Source organism: Rana temporaria, chromosome 5 (assembly GCF_905171775.1).
Source record: "Rana temporaria chromosome 5, aRanTem1.1, whole genome shotgun sequence".
In the NCBI taxonomy this organism is placed as follows: domain Eukaryota; kingdom Metazoa; phylum Chordata; class Amphibia; order Anura; family Ranidae; genus Rana; species Rana temporaria.
The window spans coordinates 161,094,322-161,111,782 of NC_053493.1; the positions used below are offsets into that span (position 1 = coordinate 161,094,322).

The window sequence follows — 17,461 nt, forward strand, 5'->3', positions numbered from 1 at the left end:
GAGGCTGTTGCCCCAGGTGATGGAGAAGCTGAACGTTTAAATGAAGGATGCCTACTCCTTTTTACTGGAAGAAGCGTACTCTTCCCACCCAAAATCGTATGGATGTATTTATCTAAGTCTTCCCCAAATAGCCATTCCCCATGAAAGTAGGAACCAGTCAACAGCTTTTTAAAAGGTAACTCTGCCGACCAATGCTTAAGCCAGAGAACCCTCTGCATGAGTACTAACAAGGGCAAGGCGAGACATATGATGAATAGAGTCTTTAATAGCATCCACCGCAAAACAAAGAGCCCTAGGCAGATCTGCTAGGTCTAGGACCACTTCCTCTTTGACGACCTGCTTCACCTTGTCTCTAAGGGATTGACAGACACCCATCGCAGCAAGTGCAGGTTGAGCTACAGCACCGGCCATAGAAAATTAGGCTTTAAGCAATGACTCCAGCCTCCACTGGATCTTTAAACACCTGAACATTGTCTATCGGACACGTAAGACTTTTATTCAGGGAAGAGACAGCAGCATCTAATGCTGGAGCCTTCCATCTCTTGGAAAACTTCTCTTCCATAGGGTAGAGTTGAGAAAACCTCTTAGGGGGAATAAAATGCCTATCTGGATGATGTAAAAATAAATAGTGCAGCGCTGTTAAACACAACTAAATAGAAAAAAATATTTTCCAATATAAGCACAACATGTAGAGAGTTCCACTTCAAAATTGAAGTCAGATGATAGAGAAGGAAAAAAAGTCACAATATATGGAGAGATTCCTCAAAAGTGATCAGAGTGCTTGCAGGTAGAAGCTGATATTGTGTCCTTATAGTGCTTCCTTCACCAAATATACAGGCCGCTCACCTCAATGTCTGGGTCTCTGAAACAACAGAAGACCAAATGAACTTTCCCCACAGGGGCAATATCCAGGAAAAAATCTTGATTCCAAACTATCTCTGTATAGTCATCAGATAATCATTTGAGGTAGCGATGATTTCTTCCCAAACACTTGGCAATCAGCAATAATGCAAAAATCAATTGAACAAACATAGTGCTCTCTGTTTCATATATATTGATCACATTTATTAAAAGAAAACGACTCACATAAAAAGCACTGGTCCCAGTGCTAGGAATAAAAAGCCTCTGATTATATGCAAGCAGCGTCTCTCTACGCGTCCCTGGTCAGTAAAAAAAATGACGTCACACGGTGGCCCCGTCCACACGCACGCGTATCGTCCCTGGATTAACCCAGTCAGCATAAATGAGCTGTTCCAGCAACAGATGCTGAGGAAAGGCATGCGAGCCCTGTGGAGGCTTCAGAGATCCCAAAGAAGAAAAGGGGGCTTCAGCCAACTCTGCAAGGGGTAACATGTATCCAAAACGCACCATCTCGGTGAGGGATTGGACTAACAGTCTTTGAGCCTGTGAAGCTGCAAAGGCTTCCTCTATAAAGGAACCGTCCTCCTGCGCTTCCGCAGGGTCCTCAAAGGGTATATCCGAGTCTCCTAGCCACTCCTGATATGCAGATAATGGATCCAGGACAGGAGAAGGGGACTTGCCGCACTTATTCCTGGTTTGGGAAGAGGTCACAAGCAAACTAGCTATCTTCCCCTCTAAACCAGCCAAAGCCGTAGCCAAGTCATCTTTAGTGACATATGCAGAGGCTGGAATGTTGGAGGTAGTCACAATCCCTGACAAGTCTGCTGGCTCAGCCTGGTCAGGCGCTCCAGGTCTCTCAGGGGAGGGTGACACAGTGGAGGCACAACTAGAATTCCCAGGTACTGACTGCGGTGCCCTTGCGACCCTTCTGCCCGTTTTTGTTGCTCTTTTACAGGAAATACATAGTCCTAAGCACAAAGCAGAGCTACCGTTATATGCATCTATTGCTGAGCTCAGTCTAGCAATGGTTAATATGCCGCTTTCAACAGCTACAGCCAGATGCTAAATAGATGAGTCTTGAAAATGCCTGTAGCCAGCACACAGCTTACATACCCATAGGAAACTTGCCTGTGACCCACTGTCAGCCACCGCCAAATCCCGTCCCCTGCTCGTGACGTCATCTCCTTCATAACAAAAAGGAGACGGCTTGCGCGTGCGCTGATCCACTACGGGAGTCACGGGGGGGAGGAAAGGAAAAAGGAATCTGCGTAGCAATCCCCACACTGCCTTGGACCTGTATAGCGCCCTGCCAGAGCAAACCTGTGGTATAGCAGTGTGACCAAGGTGCTGGATTCTGGGGCCCAGCACAGAGGCTTGGGTACCATCCACTTTTGTCTTTGTTTCTAGACTTTTTAATGAATCCGATAGCGTAACCCCTTGACCCTTCCAGGCCATCCAGGGAGCCCAATATTAAACATGACCAACACCTTTAGACACTGGCGGAAAAAAATGGAGGTACTCCCTGTATAGGAGGGGTTTTATAGAAGGAGGGGACTTCCTGTCTTGATTATGCCAGTGTCCATCACCTAAAGGTGGGCGTATAACCCACATAGTAATTACCACGGTGCTCTGTATCCCGTGATGCGATACGATAAAGAAAGCACTTGTAGGTTTAACCAATTATTTCTTTGTACAATTCTCCTATACAGGGGAGTTGAAGGGGGTTTATCCTATGCCTACATACATTTGCCAATAGGTGTCCCTCATTCCCATTTCAGGAGGTTGGAAGGTATGATTATAGTCAGGCTGCATATACAGTTATTAATATGCTACTCTTTTTGTTCAACTGCTAGGAGCTGCAGCAAGAGTTAAAATACCTTGTGCTGACAGCATTTTGGGGAGTAGTACAGTGCTTAGAAAGCAACAGCGCTGTTGATTGGAGTTGTATGTGGGGATGGGAGTGGGTGTCAGAGAGATAGAGACTGTGGGGTTAATTTATTAAAACTGGAGAGTGCACAATCAGGTGCAGCTGTGCATGGTAGCCAATCAGCTTCTAACTTCAGCTTGATCATTTAAGTTTGGACAAAAAACCTGGAAGCTGATTGGTTTCTATGCAAAGCTACACCATATGTTATACTCTCCAGTTTAAGTAAGCTGACCCTTGTGTGGGCAGTGGTCCGACTCTCCAAAGTGCTATCAGAACAGGGTATTTGAACCCTTTCTGCAGCACCTAGCAACTGTAAAGAACCTAATAGCCTAACTTCATTACAGTAAAAATTACAAAGAGTTTAATTAGGCTTCAGGAAGAAGAAAAAAATCTTACAGATTGCCTTTAACTGATTGTCCACCGTCCGCCGTCAAATGACAGCGGGAGGCAGACCCTCTTGGTCTGGGCGGACGTCATATGACGTCACGCCTTCTTTAACCGCTAGGGGGCGCATGGCACGTCACTGGGGCCCGATGCGCGTGCCCGTGATTGCCCAGTAACTGAGCAGGACCGTGGATCTGTAAACACACAGATCCACGTCCTGTCACGGACAGGAGACCGACGGTGTGTCCCTTGTACATAGGGACAACCATCGGTCACCTCCCCCAGTCAGTCCCCCCACAGTAAGAATCACTCCCTAGGGAACACATTAACCCCTTGATCGCCCCCTAGTGTTAACCCCTTCCCTGTCAGTCACATTTATACAGTAATCAATGCATTTTTATAGCAGGGATCGCTGTGAAAATGTGAATGGTCCCAAAAATGTGTCAAAAGTGTCCGATGTCTCCGCGGCAATATCGCAGTCATGATAAAAATCGCTAATCGCCGCCATTACTAGTAAAAAAATAAATAATAAAAATGCTATAAATCTATCCCCTATTTTGTAGCTGCTATAACTTTTGCGCAAACCAATCAATATACGCTTATTGCGATTTTTTTACCAAAAATATGTAGAGGAATACATATCGGCCTAAACGGAGGAAAACAATTTGTTTAAAAGAAAGGATATTTATTATAGCAAAAAGTAAAAAATATTGTGTTTTTTTTTCAAACGTGTCCCTCTTCTTTTGTTTAAAGCGTAAGAAATAAAAACCGCAGAGATGATCAAATACCACCAAAAGAAAGCTCTATTTGTGGGGGAAAATTAAAAAAATTTTCATTTGGGTACAGTGTTGCATGACTGCGCAATTGTCATTTAAAGTGTGACAACGCTGAAAGCTGAAAAATGGCTTGGGCAGGAAGGGGGTGAAAGTGCCCTGTAGGCAAGTGGTTAAATAAATATGGGCTTTGATTTACTAAAGGGAAATCCACTCTGCACTACAAGTGCACTTGTAAGTGCAGTCGTTGTAGATCGCTGAAGATTTGACGAGAAGCTCTACAATTAGGGGAAGTTCTGCTGATTTTATCATCCAATCATGTGCAGGCAAAAATGCTGTTTTTTACTTTCCTTGCATGTCCCCCTCAGATCTACGACGACTGCACTTGCAAAGTGGATTTGCCTTTCGTAAATAACCCCCATGGTCACAATTGTGCTGTAGGTGGCAAAAGAAATACCCACATTTTTTATTGAAGTTGAAAGACTTTTTAATGTTACAAGTATTACTCCTAACCGATGGGAAAAGTTTACAATTGCATTTCTTTTTATTTTATGTTGAAAAGCAACGTTCAAGCCAGTAATTTCCCTTATGTTTGAAACTGGACAAGCCTTTCCAATGTGTGACTACATAGAGACATCTTGTGGCCAAGCAAGTAAATGCAACCTAAACTGCTTTGATTAAAATTATACGAAAATGCATTTCTACATAGATTATCGGAGGGTCAGATAATAAAGTGAAAGAATATGTTTCATCTGCATTTTTAAGTGCAATGTAGTTGTTTCTTTTACAAATATGGGTTTGTTCGTTTTGTACATCAGAAGAATTTGTATTTTCTCTGCTTTTCAGTTTCAGCATTTCACAAAGTTTCTTAGTTATTTGTGTTCTATTGTATTAATATTTTAGAATTTAAGAAAAAATACTTTAACAATTGATTTTAACACAAGCCTCTCCTTTATCCTTTGTAAGCGTTTCTCAGTTTTTGCACTACTATTTTTGATGGTTTATATTAAATATATATTTTACAATTAAACATTTAACATTCACATTCATATTTTTATTTTTACAAAAAAACAACTTTTTGTATGCTAAAAAAAGAAAATGTTAATATAAATACTATACATCCCCTTTATTTATGCATTTTTTAAAGAATGATCACTTTGTGGTCATGCTCAGTAAATCTATGCCAACATTTGATTTAGTTCTTTATTTTTTTTTTTAACATATAATTATACATTTATGTATAGTGATTACACTTTTACTGTGTTACTGTTATTACATTATTACAGTAAAGCAGTGTTAACCACTTAAGACCCGGACCATTATACAGGTAAAGGACCTGGCCCCTTTTTGCGATTCGGCACTGCGTCGCTTTAACTGACAATTGCGCGGTAATGCGATGTGGCTCCCAAACAAAATTTACGTCCTTTTTTTTCCCACAAAAAGAGCTTTCTTTTTGTGGTATTTGATCACCTCTGCGGTTTTTATTTTTTGCGCTATAAACAAAAATAGAGCGACAATTTTGAAAAAAAAATGTAATATTTTTTACTCTTTGCTATAATAAATATCCTCAAAAAATATATATAAAAATTTTTTTTTTCCTCAGTTTAGGCCGATACGTATTCTTTTACATATTTTTGGTGAAAAATAAAATCACAATAAGCGTTTATTGATTGGTTTGCGCAAGCGTTTACAAAATAGGGGATAGTTTTATGTCATTTTTATAAAAAAAATGTTTTTTACTAGTAATGGCAGCAATCAGTGATTTTTTTCGCGACTGTGACATTATGGAGGACACATCGGACACTTTTAACACATTTTTGGGACCATTGTCATTTTCACAGCGAAAAGTGCTATAAAAATGCACTGATTACTGTGAAAATGACAATGGCAGTGAAGGGGTTAACCACTAGGGGGGCGCTAAGGGGTTAAGTGTGCCCTAAGGGAGTGATTCTTACTGTAGGGGGGCGTGGCTGGACATGTGACATCACTGATCGTCGTTCCCTATAACAGGGAACAGACTATCAGTGACAAGCCACAGAGAAGAACGGGGAAGGTGCAATTACACTCACCTCTCCCCGTTCTTCAGCTCCTGTGACCCGATCGCAGGACACCGGCAGCGATTGAGTCCGCGGGTCCCGCGGGCACGGCCACGGAGCTTCGGACGCACGGCTGGGCACTTAAAGGGCAACGTACCTGTAGGTGCTTGTAACCAGCTGTGCCATTCTGCCGACGTATATCGGCGGTTAAGTGCTTAAAGACCTGAAATGTTTCACCAGCGCAAAAAAATTATATAAAAAATGTGTAAATGTGTCTTTAAATAGTGCATCTGCTGCAGTCATAAATTACCCACTAATAATGTGGGGTAAACAATATTACAGTGAAAAGGATAACTGCGCTGGCCCTAAAAAAAACATATATATATATATCTCTTACCACCTCTCTTAGAACAATGAATAATATTCATCTTTAACCCATCAATAATTAATCAGATACATGTTAAGTAAACTACAACAATGTAAAAACTAATAAAAAATAGTGAACAAAAATCATGTTGGGGCAGGAAGTGACGTCGGTGTTTACCCCCAAGCCTCCAGGGTGGAATTGGTGGACATTTTCCAGTCACAGATGTGGATTTGTGCACATGGGATTCGAAAAAACTGTTCTGAAAAGGAACACTGTGACTGTCCCTTGCTAAACACATGATTTTTATTCACTACTATTTTTTAGAAAAAATATTTGTTTTACATTATTGTAGTTTACTTAACATGTGATCTTAACATCTGATTAATTATTGATGGGTTATTATATATATATATATTATTTTAGGGCCAGCTCAGTTATGCTTTTCACTTTACAGTGTTAAAGACTACCTAAACAATGTATTCAAATGATATATATATACACACACACACACACACACACACACACACACACTCTCAAATTAAACAGTTGTTAAATTTGGTCGTTCTGACAGGTCATGTCCAAAACAAAAGCTACCCATAGACATAAGATGGGAGAAAATAAATAGCTGTTAAAAGGTTTTTCCAAAAATACACCAAATAATTTAATCCCAAACATACGGGGGATTATTTACTAAAACTGCATGACGCAAAATCGGGTGCAGCTCTACATAGAAACCAATCAGCTTCAGCAGTTTTATTTTTTGAAGCAGTTTTATTAAATACGATCAAAAAATATGAACGGTTGTGGAAACCTTGGGTGGGTCACTATCTCCCAGCTGACTTTCATGAAACATTACTATCCCCTTGACTATTTGGAATGTGTGCCATCAGAGTTCCTATGTAAAGGATCCACTCCCCCCAGGATCTTTTCTTACCCTTTTCGTCCCCCCCTTCCCTTTTTATTTCTCTGGTCTTTTGGTTCACCCTTTCCTTATCCACTCTGTAGACTGCGGAGAGGGGACTCTATTATAAAACCAGAGCCACCAACCTGGAGCTGTCTAACTGAGCCCTGCATGGTGTACCTGAGAGAAGGTCAGGGACAGCACCGCCAGGCAAGTCTGAGGGGGGTCACAGATGTAAGGGGGGGAGTGAATACAATAATATAAGGGGGCACTAATATAAAGGTTTCCGCCTTATATCAGTAACCCACCCCCCTTACCTTTGTGTATTCTTTCTGTGGAAGGTGGTCTCTGGAAACAAGAGCCCCAACGGAGTTCCTGGGGTGTCCCTTGATGATGGACCAATTTTACCACTTTTAACTGGAATTTGTGCTTGTATAAATATATATACAACCCTATGTACTTTCATATCTGCCTTCCTTGTGTGTATATATATATATATATATATATATATATATATATATATATATATATATATATATATATATATATATATAAAATACACTCTTAAAATGTGCTTTAAAAAAGCATGGTTTTCCCTTTCATGAGCAAGGAAATAATGACGTTATGATGGTTATGATGTTGTGCTGGTATAATAATGCTATGGGCTGGTATGACATTTTTTCCAGGGCTGGTTTTTATTCCTGTCTCGAACTTACTAGAACCTTCAAGAAGAATGGGAGGGGAAGTAAGGTGGAGTTGTCTGTAGTATTCATGATGGCCCTGACCAATCCCCAACAGATGAGTTGGCAGGGGGCAGGCCCCCTCAAACATTCAGGGTCAGCCCATCTGGGGCAGTGGAGTTTAGGTGGAAGATGGAGATGGAGTGTTAGGCTGTTGGTGGCCCTTGCAGGTGCCCCTAGTCTGGGGGGGGGTGACCTTGGGCCGGGGTTCGGCTTCTTCTTGACACACAGAGGTGTCCTGACCATGAGGCACAGGAGCAAGGTTGTGGACAGCAGGAGAACACTGCCAGGCAAATCTCCAGGAAGGAAGACAGCCAGGAGTGCTGGTGAGTCTACAGTCAGAGGACTGAGAGGCATACCTAAGAGGACTGGGTGGAAGCAGTCTGGAATGGATGCAGAGTCAGTCTGGGAGGACATTGGAGAAGTAGCCAGGAAGGCTAGTAAAAGGGGCAGCTGCAGGTTACTTATTTTTTCACGTATAGCGCTGTACTACAGTCATTAAATGTTTAATATTATTGCTTTTGTTGCTTTTCCTAGCATGCTTTTGAGAACGGCATCCTAGTTAATTTGGTGCATTATTGTGCACCTTGTTTCCTTGTTTTACCCCCTTTACCTTGGGGTTAATTTGTAAAAGTTGATATTCTCTGTATGCTATCCTTTACTGTACTAATACAAGTCTTTGAACACAAAAAACAAACAAACAGCTTCTAGGTTTTAGTGTCAAAGCTTAACTGAACAAGCTGAAGTTAAAATCTGATTGGCTAGCATACACAGCTGCACCAGATTCCGAGTTCACCAGTTTTAGTAAATACCCCCCCCCCCACACACACACACACACACTGTGTGCATTTATGTATAGATGATATACCCCTGACATTGGACATATCCAACACTGACTGTTTGGGAAAATTCCCTCCAAACGACTGATCAAAACCTATAGGTTGTGACCTGTACCATACACATCTTTGGCATACCATAAACATGATCTTGCCATTTACTAATGTATTAGTGCCTTTTTATGTTGCAAAATATTTTTTACTTAGCTTAGTTTATGTGGTAAAAATCCACTTTGCAGATGTAGAAACCTGGAGTCTAGGAAGGATGCTCCTCACAAATTAACTTGCCAGTAAATATCCTGGTTGATTGTTAGAGATCCATTGATTTCTCCCTAAGTTTGGCCTTGTTGCACTTTTCTCTTCTACCACTAGGTGGCCTGGTACTTGGTGGTACTAGATATGAGAAAGGGCAACCCAAGGTCAGGTTATGGGTATATGGTGTATCTCAGCCAATGGGCAGGGGATCTCTTGAATCCCTTGGCCTGCTGGGAGAGATTATATATTTGGTTGGATTCAGGTGATCTATGTTCTGTGCCACCTGGACGGCATTCTGAGTGGACGTGTGTTGTGTGCCCTGGGCTGCTAGGCCAGAAATTGGGCCTATCTGAAAGCCTATCCAGAAGCAAGAGAGCATCTCAGGGTTGGGACTGCAGCTTGCAGTCCAACCAGAAGTGACAGTTTTGCCAGCCAGAGAACCTGCCAGTGGTCGGAGGTAAAAAGGAAGCCGTCGCCACTAAGGGACCCATCACCCTATTGCCAGGGACCACAGTAAGTAACTGAAGCAAATACTGGAGAAGTATTCTCACCAAACGGGCATGTGGAGAATTGGTAAACTTCAGGCGGTGATCACGTCAGGGACCCAGACAGTGGAGGTGATGCTTGACAGCAACCTTGTGTGTCAAGCCAGGGACCGAGCAGGCCAGTGGGGTGAAGCTTGAGATGTATTGGGAGTATCATGCTAGGGACCCAGCAGAGAGGTGGGGGTGATGCTTGAGGAAGATACCACCAAGAATATTGGAGAAGCTCAATGGAACTGTTAAAAGACTGTTGCCATAGGAGACAGCATTCCTGCACGTGCAAGTGTTGCTTCTTGCTGGAGGCTTTTCCCTGCACAGCTGTCCTCCTATTGAAGTCTCGGAGTCTGCTAGCTGAATATGCAACTACCCAAGGGTGCCCTGGCCCTAATCCTCTTTCCCCCAAAAAGTTTGTAAGAGAAATAAACATCTCTTTTGCATTCAAGAAGTGTCTGCCACCCAATAACTTTATCCACCTTACACCCACGATGCCTTACAACCCAGCACATACAGAAGGATTTCAGCTATCTCTGGCCCTGGAGGTTTGCATTAGACTAAAGGAGGCCGGAGACCAGGGGTCAAGTCCTGGGGAAAAAAGTGTGGGAACTCCCACCCAAGATCCACTCCCCCACCAAAAATGATACGCTCATATGCATAATTACTAAACCGCATGTTTTTTTTTCCGATCCACTGTACCTTAGTAATCCTTTATGTTACTGGCCGCTTCCTGTATATGGATTCATCAGGTAGTGTGCGGGTATTCCGTCACTTCCTCGATGCCGCAATGTCTCCTGGGAACAATGACAAAAGCTCCCAGAAGACATTGCGGCATTGGAGGAAGTGATGGAATACCCGCACACTACCCGATGAATCCATATACAGGAAGCTGCCAGTAACATAAAGGATTACTGAGGTTCGCCTGCCACTGACAGTGACTCGAGCTGGGCATCACCATTTAGTTAAGGATTAGCTCGGGCGGCTCGGCTGCTCTAGTCCTGCAAAGGGAACTGCGTTCCTGCTGTGAAAAAAGTGCAGGAACTCCGTTCCCACGCGTTCCCGCAGGACTTGAGCCCTGCCGGAGACCTTGCTACACAAAGAACCACTAATCATGTAAAAGGCTTCCCCATGTTCACTAAGCCTATTAAAATTGAAAATCCAAATTTGCAAAATGAACATACTCTACTCCTATAATAAATCGGGGAATGTTCACAGACATATGTAATCATTATTGGCTAGAAAAGGACACAATTATTTAATGTCTACAGGCAGACTTGTATAGTGTTAAAAAAGGATTGTGCTCAAGAGTTTGGAATAGGTAAACCGGCTTATCCATTTTCCAGAGAGACAAACTGTATTTCACTGTATAGATATGCCAGGAACCTGCTGACATGCATTCATTTTGAAAGGCTTTACTTACTGAAAGTGGAACTTTAGTCATTTTTTCAACTTTCCAATTATTAAATCTTCTGCCCTTGTTGTTTTAACTTTGGATAGTAAAACATTTTTTTTTTCAGACAGTAAATACCTTTTACAGCCCACTTCCTGTTTCTTGTCTGGTCACTATCCTAGGCTTATGACATCATGCACAGCTTTCTCTCTCTTACTGTCGTGAGATTTGGCCAGGAAGGCAAAGCTGGAAAGTGGATCAGTGTGTCTGTGTAAATCTAGGAAGTAAACAGGCAGTAGCCTCAGCTGCCCACAGTTAAAATGGCTGCAGCCAGACTCAGTGGAGGGAGATTTCTGCAGCTTATTTGGCAAGTACAAAAATCACAGTATATATAAAATATGAAAAGTGGTTGGAGGGAAGCTTCAGAATGTCAAATATGTTTTTATTATAAATTATGTGAGCAGACTGCAGTTCCTCTTGGAGGATGTTTCCTGAACAGTTTCAGGTGTCCATTTGTTACTGTATATGGTTAATTTGAACAATTATTACCACAAGCTGTCAGGGGTTTATCAAATGACATTTTAAGGCATACAGCTATAGGCCAACAAGTACACCAAAAAACGATATGTTTTAATAAATAACTAAACTCTTCAGTTGCACAAAATCCTAAGAGGATCAAAAATACATACTGTGCTGTTTCTGTATATCGAGGCTGCAATGTTCGAATTTTAGTAAAAGGTGTGAAGACTTCCCGGGGATTGTCAATGTCTTCGGTATTCACAGATCCAGTAAAACCACTGTTTGGATACAATAGAAAAACAACATTTAAGCCCAAAGTCACCGAAATAGCTATCGTATGCAGTCACATACTGTAGATGTTGCACTCTTCTTTCATATAGCAATACCACCATTTTCCTGTTACAGTAGCTGTAGAGGGTGTATAAATATAAGTTTGGGCCCACACTATTGCGATGCTAGACATCGCAAGTGATTTGCGCCGCATTACTGTGCAGATCACATGCAATGTCTGTGCGATGAGAATTCAGCCATACTGCATGGCTGAATTAGCATTGGATTCAGACTGAAATGGTGAAGGACCCTTTTTTTGGTCTGCATGGGAATCAGATTGCATGGGTGTTTACACATATGCAATCCAATTTCTGCACCATTTCACAGTTCGCACTGCAATCTGCGAACCGTTCTGGGGGTTCGCATAGTGCAGTGTGAACTGCCTGCCAGAGACAGGAATTGTGCTGGTTCCTGCATCGCACAAGTGTGAACCGGGACTAACTGAACAATTCAATACGCACCAGGCTTAAAGCCAGTGCACTTGGTAATCAGCACTTAGTAATAGAACTGGTCTGACACACTCCTCTCTTCATTTTCAATGCATGTCTGTGAGAGCAGGCTTGTGATTAGGGGTGTAGATGTTACTATATCAGTATCTGTGCCGGGACAAGGTCATCCAGCGCCCAGGGCAAAGATGCAAAACTGCGCCCCCCCTTCTTTAGGGTTAGGGTCAGGGCACCCCCGATCCTGCAATAAACCATTGTGCCAAGGGAAACCGCTACTCTTATCCACCCCTTGTCCTGCTCAGTGTGCAGCATATAAGTGAGAAGGCACAACCCAGCATAAATAGTTTTTTTGGAGGGATTTTCAAGCACAGATCAGTGGTAAATAATAATATATGTGGGGGTAGAGAACTATAAACAATTATACAGTGCATCCGGAAGGGGGAGGGCCTTATGCCGCATACACACCATCACTTTTTGTGATAGAAAAAAACGACGTTTTATGTGATGAAAAAAAACGACGTTTTATGTGATGAAAAAAAATGACGTTTTATGTGATGAAAAAAAACGACGTTTTATGTGATGAAAAAAAACGACGTTTTTGAAACTTCATTTTAAAAAACGACGTAGAATACACACCATCGTTTCTTCAAAATGCTCTAGCAAAGCGCGGTTACGTTCAGCACGTACGATGGCACTCTGTTCCATTCAAGCTCGCTCCATAACTTGCTTCTGAACATGCGCGGGTTTAAAAACGTTGTTTTAAACATTGTTTTGCCCACACACTATCGTTTTAAATGACACAAAAAACAACGTTTTGAAAAACGACACAAAAATTTGAAACATGTTCGAATTTTTTTTTTGTTGTTTTTCAGAAGACATAAAACTACGTTTTCCCCACACACGGTCATTTTAAATGACGTTTTTAAAAATGTGATTTTTTTATCACAAAAAGTGATGGTGTGTACGCGGCATTAGTCTGGGAAGTGACCAAGAACCCAATGGTCACTCTGACAGAGCTCCAGTGTTTCTCTGTGGAGATCCTTCCAGAAGAACAATCATCTCTGCAGCACTCCACCAATCAGACCTGTATGGTAGAGTGCTAGTCGAAAGCCACTCCTCAGTAAAAAGGCACATGACAGCCCATCCGAAGTTTGCCAAAAGGCACCTGAAGGACTCTCAGACACACAGCCATGATGACAAAGGAGTGGCTATGGGACAACACTGTGAATGTCCTTGAGTGGTCCAGCCAGAGCCTAGACCTGAACCTAATTGAACATCTCTGGAGAGATCTGAAAATGGCTGTGCACCGACGCTCCCCATTAAACCTGATGGAGCTTGAGGTCCTGCAAAGAAGAACGGGAGAAACTGCCCAAAGATAGGTGTGCCAAGTTTATAGCATCATACTCAAAAATACTTGAGGCTGTAATTGGTGCAAAGGGTGCTTTAACAAAGTATTGAGCAAAGGCTGTGAATACTTATGTACATGTGATTTTTTTTTTATTTTTTTTATTCCACATTTTTATAAACAGTACAAAAACAGCCCCTCAAATCCCTTACCCCCCTGCAATGTTCCATAAAGTGAAGGATCGTAATTAGGACCAGTAACCCTTTCAGCAAAATATCAGTAAACAGCAACAGTATGAACTAGATACTAAATAGGATATAATAATTTGGTCCCTTCTAATCATGTCTGTCTATGTGAAATTGTCTACGCTACAATCATGCATTCCTCAAACTTCCTAAGTCAGATTAATGTTTGCTGAGAGCCAGCATTACCATACTTTTTCAATTTTTTGGGGGCAAACCCTACTCAAATATGTGGCTTTATAATTATATAATGGTAATGCCTTATTCACTAAGCCTTTCCAGTATGCTAAAGAGGGAGCCTCAGGCTTCTTCCAGCAAAACAAAATGGCTTTACCTACATAGAACAGGAAAATTAGATATGAAGGTCCTCTGGGCCCTATGCGGTGCCACCTCATCCACCAAGCCCAGAAAACATACTGAGATTGTCAGGGGGACCATCTAAGAAAGCAAGTCTTGAATAATTCGAGTGACACCCATCCAGAATTCATGTATCGGCTGGCAATGCCAGAATATATGGTCAAAATCAACAGGACTGGTGGTAAAATGCCAGCATTCCACATCATCTGTGCCGTATATACTGGCTATTCTTGATGGGGTAAAATAAACCCTATGCAGTATTTTGAATTGGATATAGCGGTCACGAGCCCACACCAGAGCCCAGAACAAGCGGTCCCACACGTCACCCCAAATCGTCCCCCTGAAAGTCTGGTATTAATGAGCTCCATTTATTCCTACACTTACCAAGTGCTTTTGGCCTTTCAACAAATAGTTATTTATAAACTTCTGACAGTGTCTTTCGCATGAACTAATCACACAATAACTGTTCCAGAGAAGAAGATTGAAGCTCCAAAATACCAGTGCAAAACTGTGTCCTGAATGCATGCCTCAGTTGAAGATAGAAATACCAGTTCAGGATGTTGTGTCCATTCTCAAATGTAAGCAGTATTGGGTCAGCAATTGCACCAAAATGGGATAATATAGGATTAAACAGTAATGCCGCGTACACACCATCACTTTATGTGATGAAAAAAAATGACGTTTTTAAAAACGTCACTTTAATTGACTGTGTGTGGGGGAAAACGTCGTTTTATGTCTTGTAAAAAACGACCAAAAAAAATTGAAGCATGCTTCAATTTTATGTGTCGTTTTTCAAAAGTGCACTTTTTACTTCACAGAAATTGACCGTGTGTAGCAAAAAACGTCGTTTTGTAAGACGTTTTTTCATCCACGCATGCCCAGAAGCTACTTCAATGGTAAAACGTGGTGGAACGTAACCTCACTTTGCAAGAACATTGTGAGAAAAACGATGGTGTGTAGGCAACTTCGTCTTTGAAAATTGAAGCTTCAAAAACGTCATTTTTTACTTCACAGAAAGTGTCGTTTTTTTTTCATCACATAAAGTGATGGTGTGTATGCGGCATAAGAGGGTGTCAGGTGGCCACCCCCGAGCCTCCGAATGCATCAGCACCTTTACTCTGTCCCATGCACGAACAGTAGCGCATATTGACCCAGTCAAAGGTGATGACACTTGTAAACCCCTATACACCAAGTAGTAAAGCCTCCCATATGAACCCATAAGGGCGGCCATAAGTACAATTTCTGCATCTCCATCACTGCACAGCAGCCAGCGCCTGGTGACAACCATTTGCCCTGCTAAAAAATACTTGAAGAGGTCTGGTAATGCTAATCCTCCCTGTCCTAGGGATTCTTGCAATGTATGGAGACCTATCCTAGGGTGAGATGAGGACCAAAAAAAGGAATTAAACAGACCATTTGCATATTTAAAGAAGAAACAGGGGACCCAAACTGGATAATTTCGCAAAAAGTACAAAAAAAATTTAACATTTTCATATTAAGAAGGTTAACCCTGCCGGTTTGGGCAATAGAATCACCTGAGCCTCGATAAGAGAAGCTGGGAGAAGCTTATTTTCTAAACAGAAGTGAAACAAAGCCCTAAGCCTCGGGAACAAGAGCCTCCAAGTGTAGCCTATAACATTGTCAGAGCTGGGCTCAGCCCTTCCTTCTCTGTTCTTGCAGCTCAGCTGTCAGCTAATTGCCAGCTCCCATCTCTCCACAGTGATCCACCTGTTGTTGATCCTGTTTGTCAGCTCTGCCTACTAAAAGGCTTCCAGTTCATTTGCTCTTCGTCTTCGCCTGTGTTAACATCACAAGAGACTTTCTTCTGCGTTCCTGTTGAAGACCTGCTTGACTACGTTCGCTCTGGCTACAGTCTACATCTACGTCTAAACAACTGGCTTCCATTTTTGCTCAGGATATCTTTCGCTTACATGGTCTACCCAAGGTCATTGTCTCTGACAGGGGAAGTCAGTTTGTGTCCCAGTTCTGGCGAGCCTTTTGTGCACAGTTGGGAATTCAGCTAGCGTATCACCCGCAGTCTAATGGGGCTGCAAAAAGAGCCAATCAGTTCTTGCAGCAATTCCTGCGTTGCTATATTACTGACCATCACAACTAGTCAGACCTCTTACCTATGGTGGAGTTTGCTCACAATAGCGCTCTGAATTCTGCTTCCCATTTGTCCCCGTTTATGACGAACTATGGTTTCCAACCTTCCATGTTACCTGACTCGTTTGTTCCTCAGAGTATTCCTGCATTAGAGGAACATCTCCATGGTATTTGTTCCACTTGGGTACAAGTCCAGGAAGCTTTGCAACAGGCTAACGAGAGGTACAGACTCCATGCTGACCACAGACGCCTGCCTGCGCCTTCCTACCAGGTCGGGGACAGGGTCTGGCTGTCATCTCACAACCTCTGACTTTGTGTTCCTTCTCTGAAGTTCACACCTCGGTTTATTGGGCCTTTCCGTATTCTTTGCAGGATAAACCCAGTGCCATACGCGTTGGACCTTCCTTCCAGTATGCATATCTCTAATGTGTTTCTTGTCTCCTCTTTGAAACCTTTGGTCTGCAACCGTTTTACCACCTTGGTGCCACGTCCTCACCCTATACAGGTTGAGAACCATGGGGAGTATGAGGTACAGTCCATTGTTGTCTCCCGAAGGCGCATACAGTACCTGGTGCATTGAGGACAGCTCTTGGGTACCATCTTCGGACGTACATGCCCCTGTCCTCCTCCGTGAGTTCCATAGACGTTTTCCCCTCAAGCCCGGTGGTCCTCCGAGTGGGTACTGTCAGGACTGGGCTCAGCCCTTCCTTTTATGTGCTGGCAGCTCAACTGTCAGCTAATTTCCAGCTCCCATCTCTCCACAGTGATCCACCTGTTTATGATCCTGTTCGTCAGCTCTGTCTACTTAAAGCCTTCCAGTTCATTTGCTCTTCGCCTTCACCTGTGTTAACATCACAAGAGACTTTCTCCTGTGTTCCTGTTGAAGACCTGCTTGACTACATTCCTTCTGGCTACAGATCTTGCTTGCTGTAACCTTTATCGCTGGCTCTTGGATATTGGCTTGGCCGACTACCCGTTCCGGTTACTGAACTCTGGCTATGCTTTGACTATGCTTGCTCGGTTTACCTTTTTTTTTTTATTATTAAACAAGTGTGATTTAACCGCACTTCTGTCTCGGTCTGATTCATGGTTCCTGACAACCATTCTATA

General features: G+C 42.5%; 1 protein-coding gene across 1 annotated transcript in view; it reads right to left on the minus strand.

The window, feature by feature from the left end:
* The window catches only part of SPATA48 (spermatogenesis associated 48), a 146,420-nt gene that overhangs the window by 32,057 nt on the left and 96,902 nt on the right, over window positions 1-17,461 (minus strand). The window contains exon 7 of the mRNA XM_040353319.1: window positions 11,696-11,803. Coding sequence (XP_040209253.1) covers window positions 11,696-11,803 — 108 coding nt within the window. The remainder of the gene's footprint in view (window positions 1-11,695; window positions 11,804-17,461) is intronic.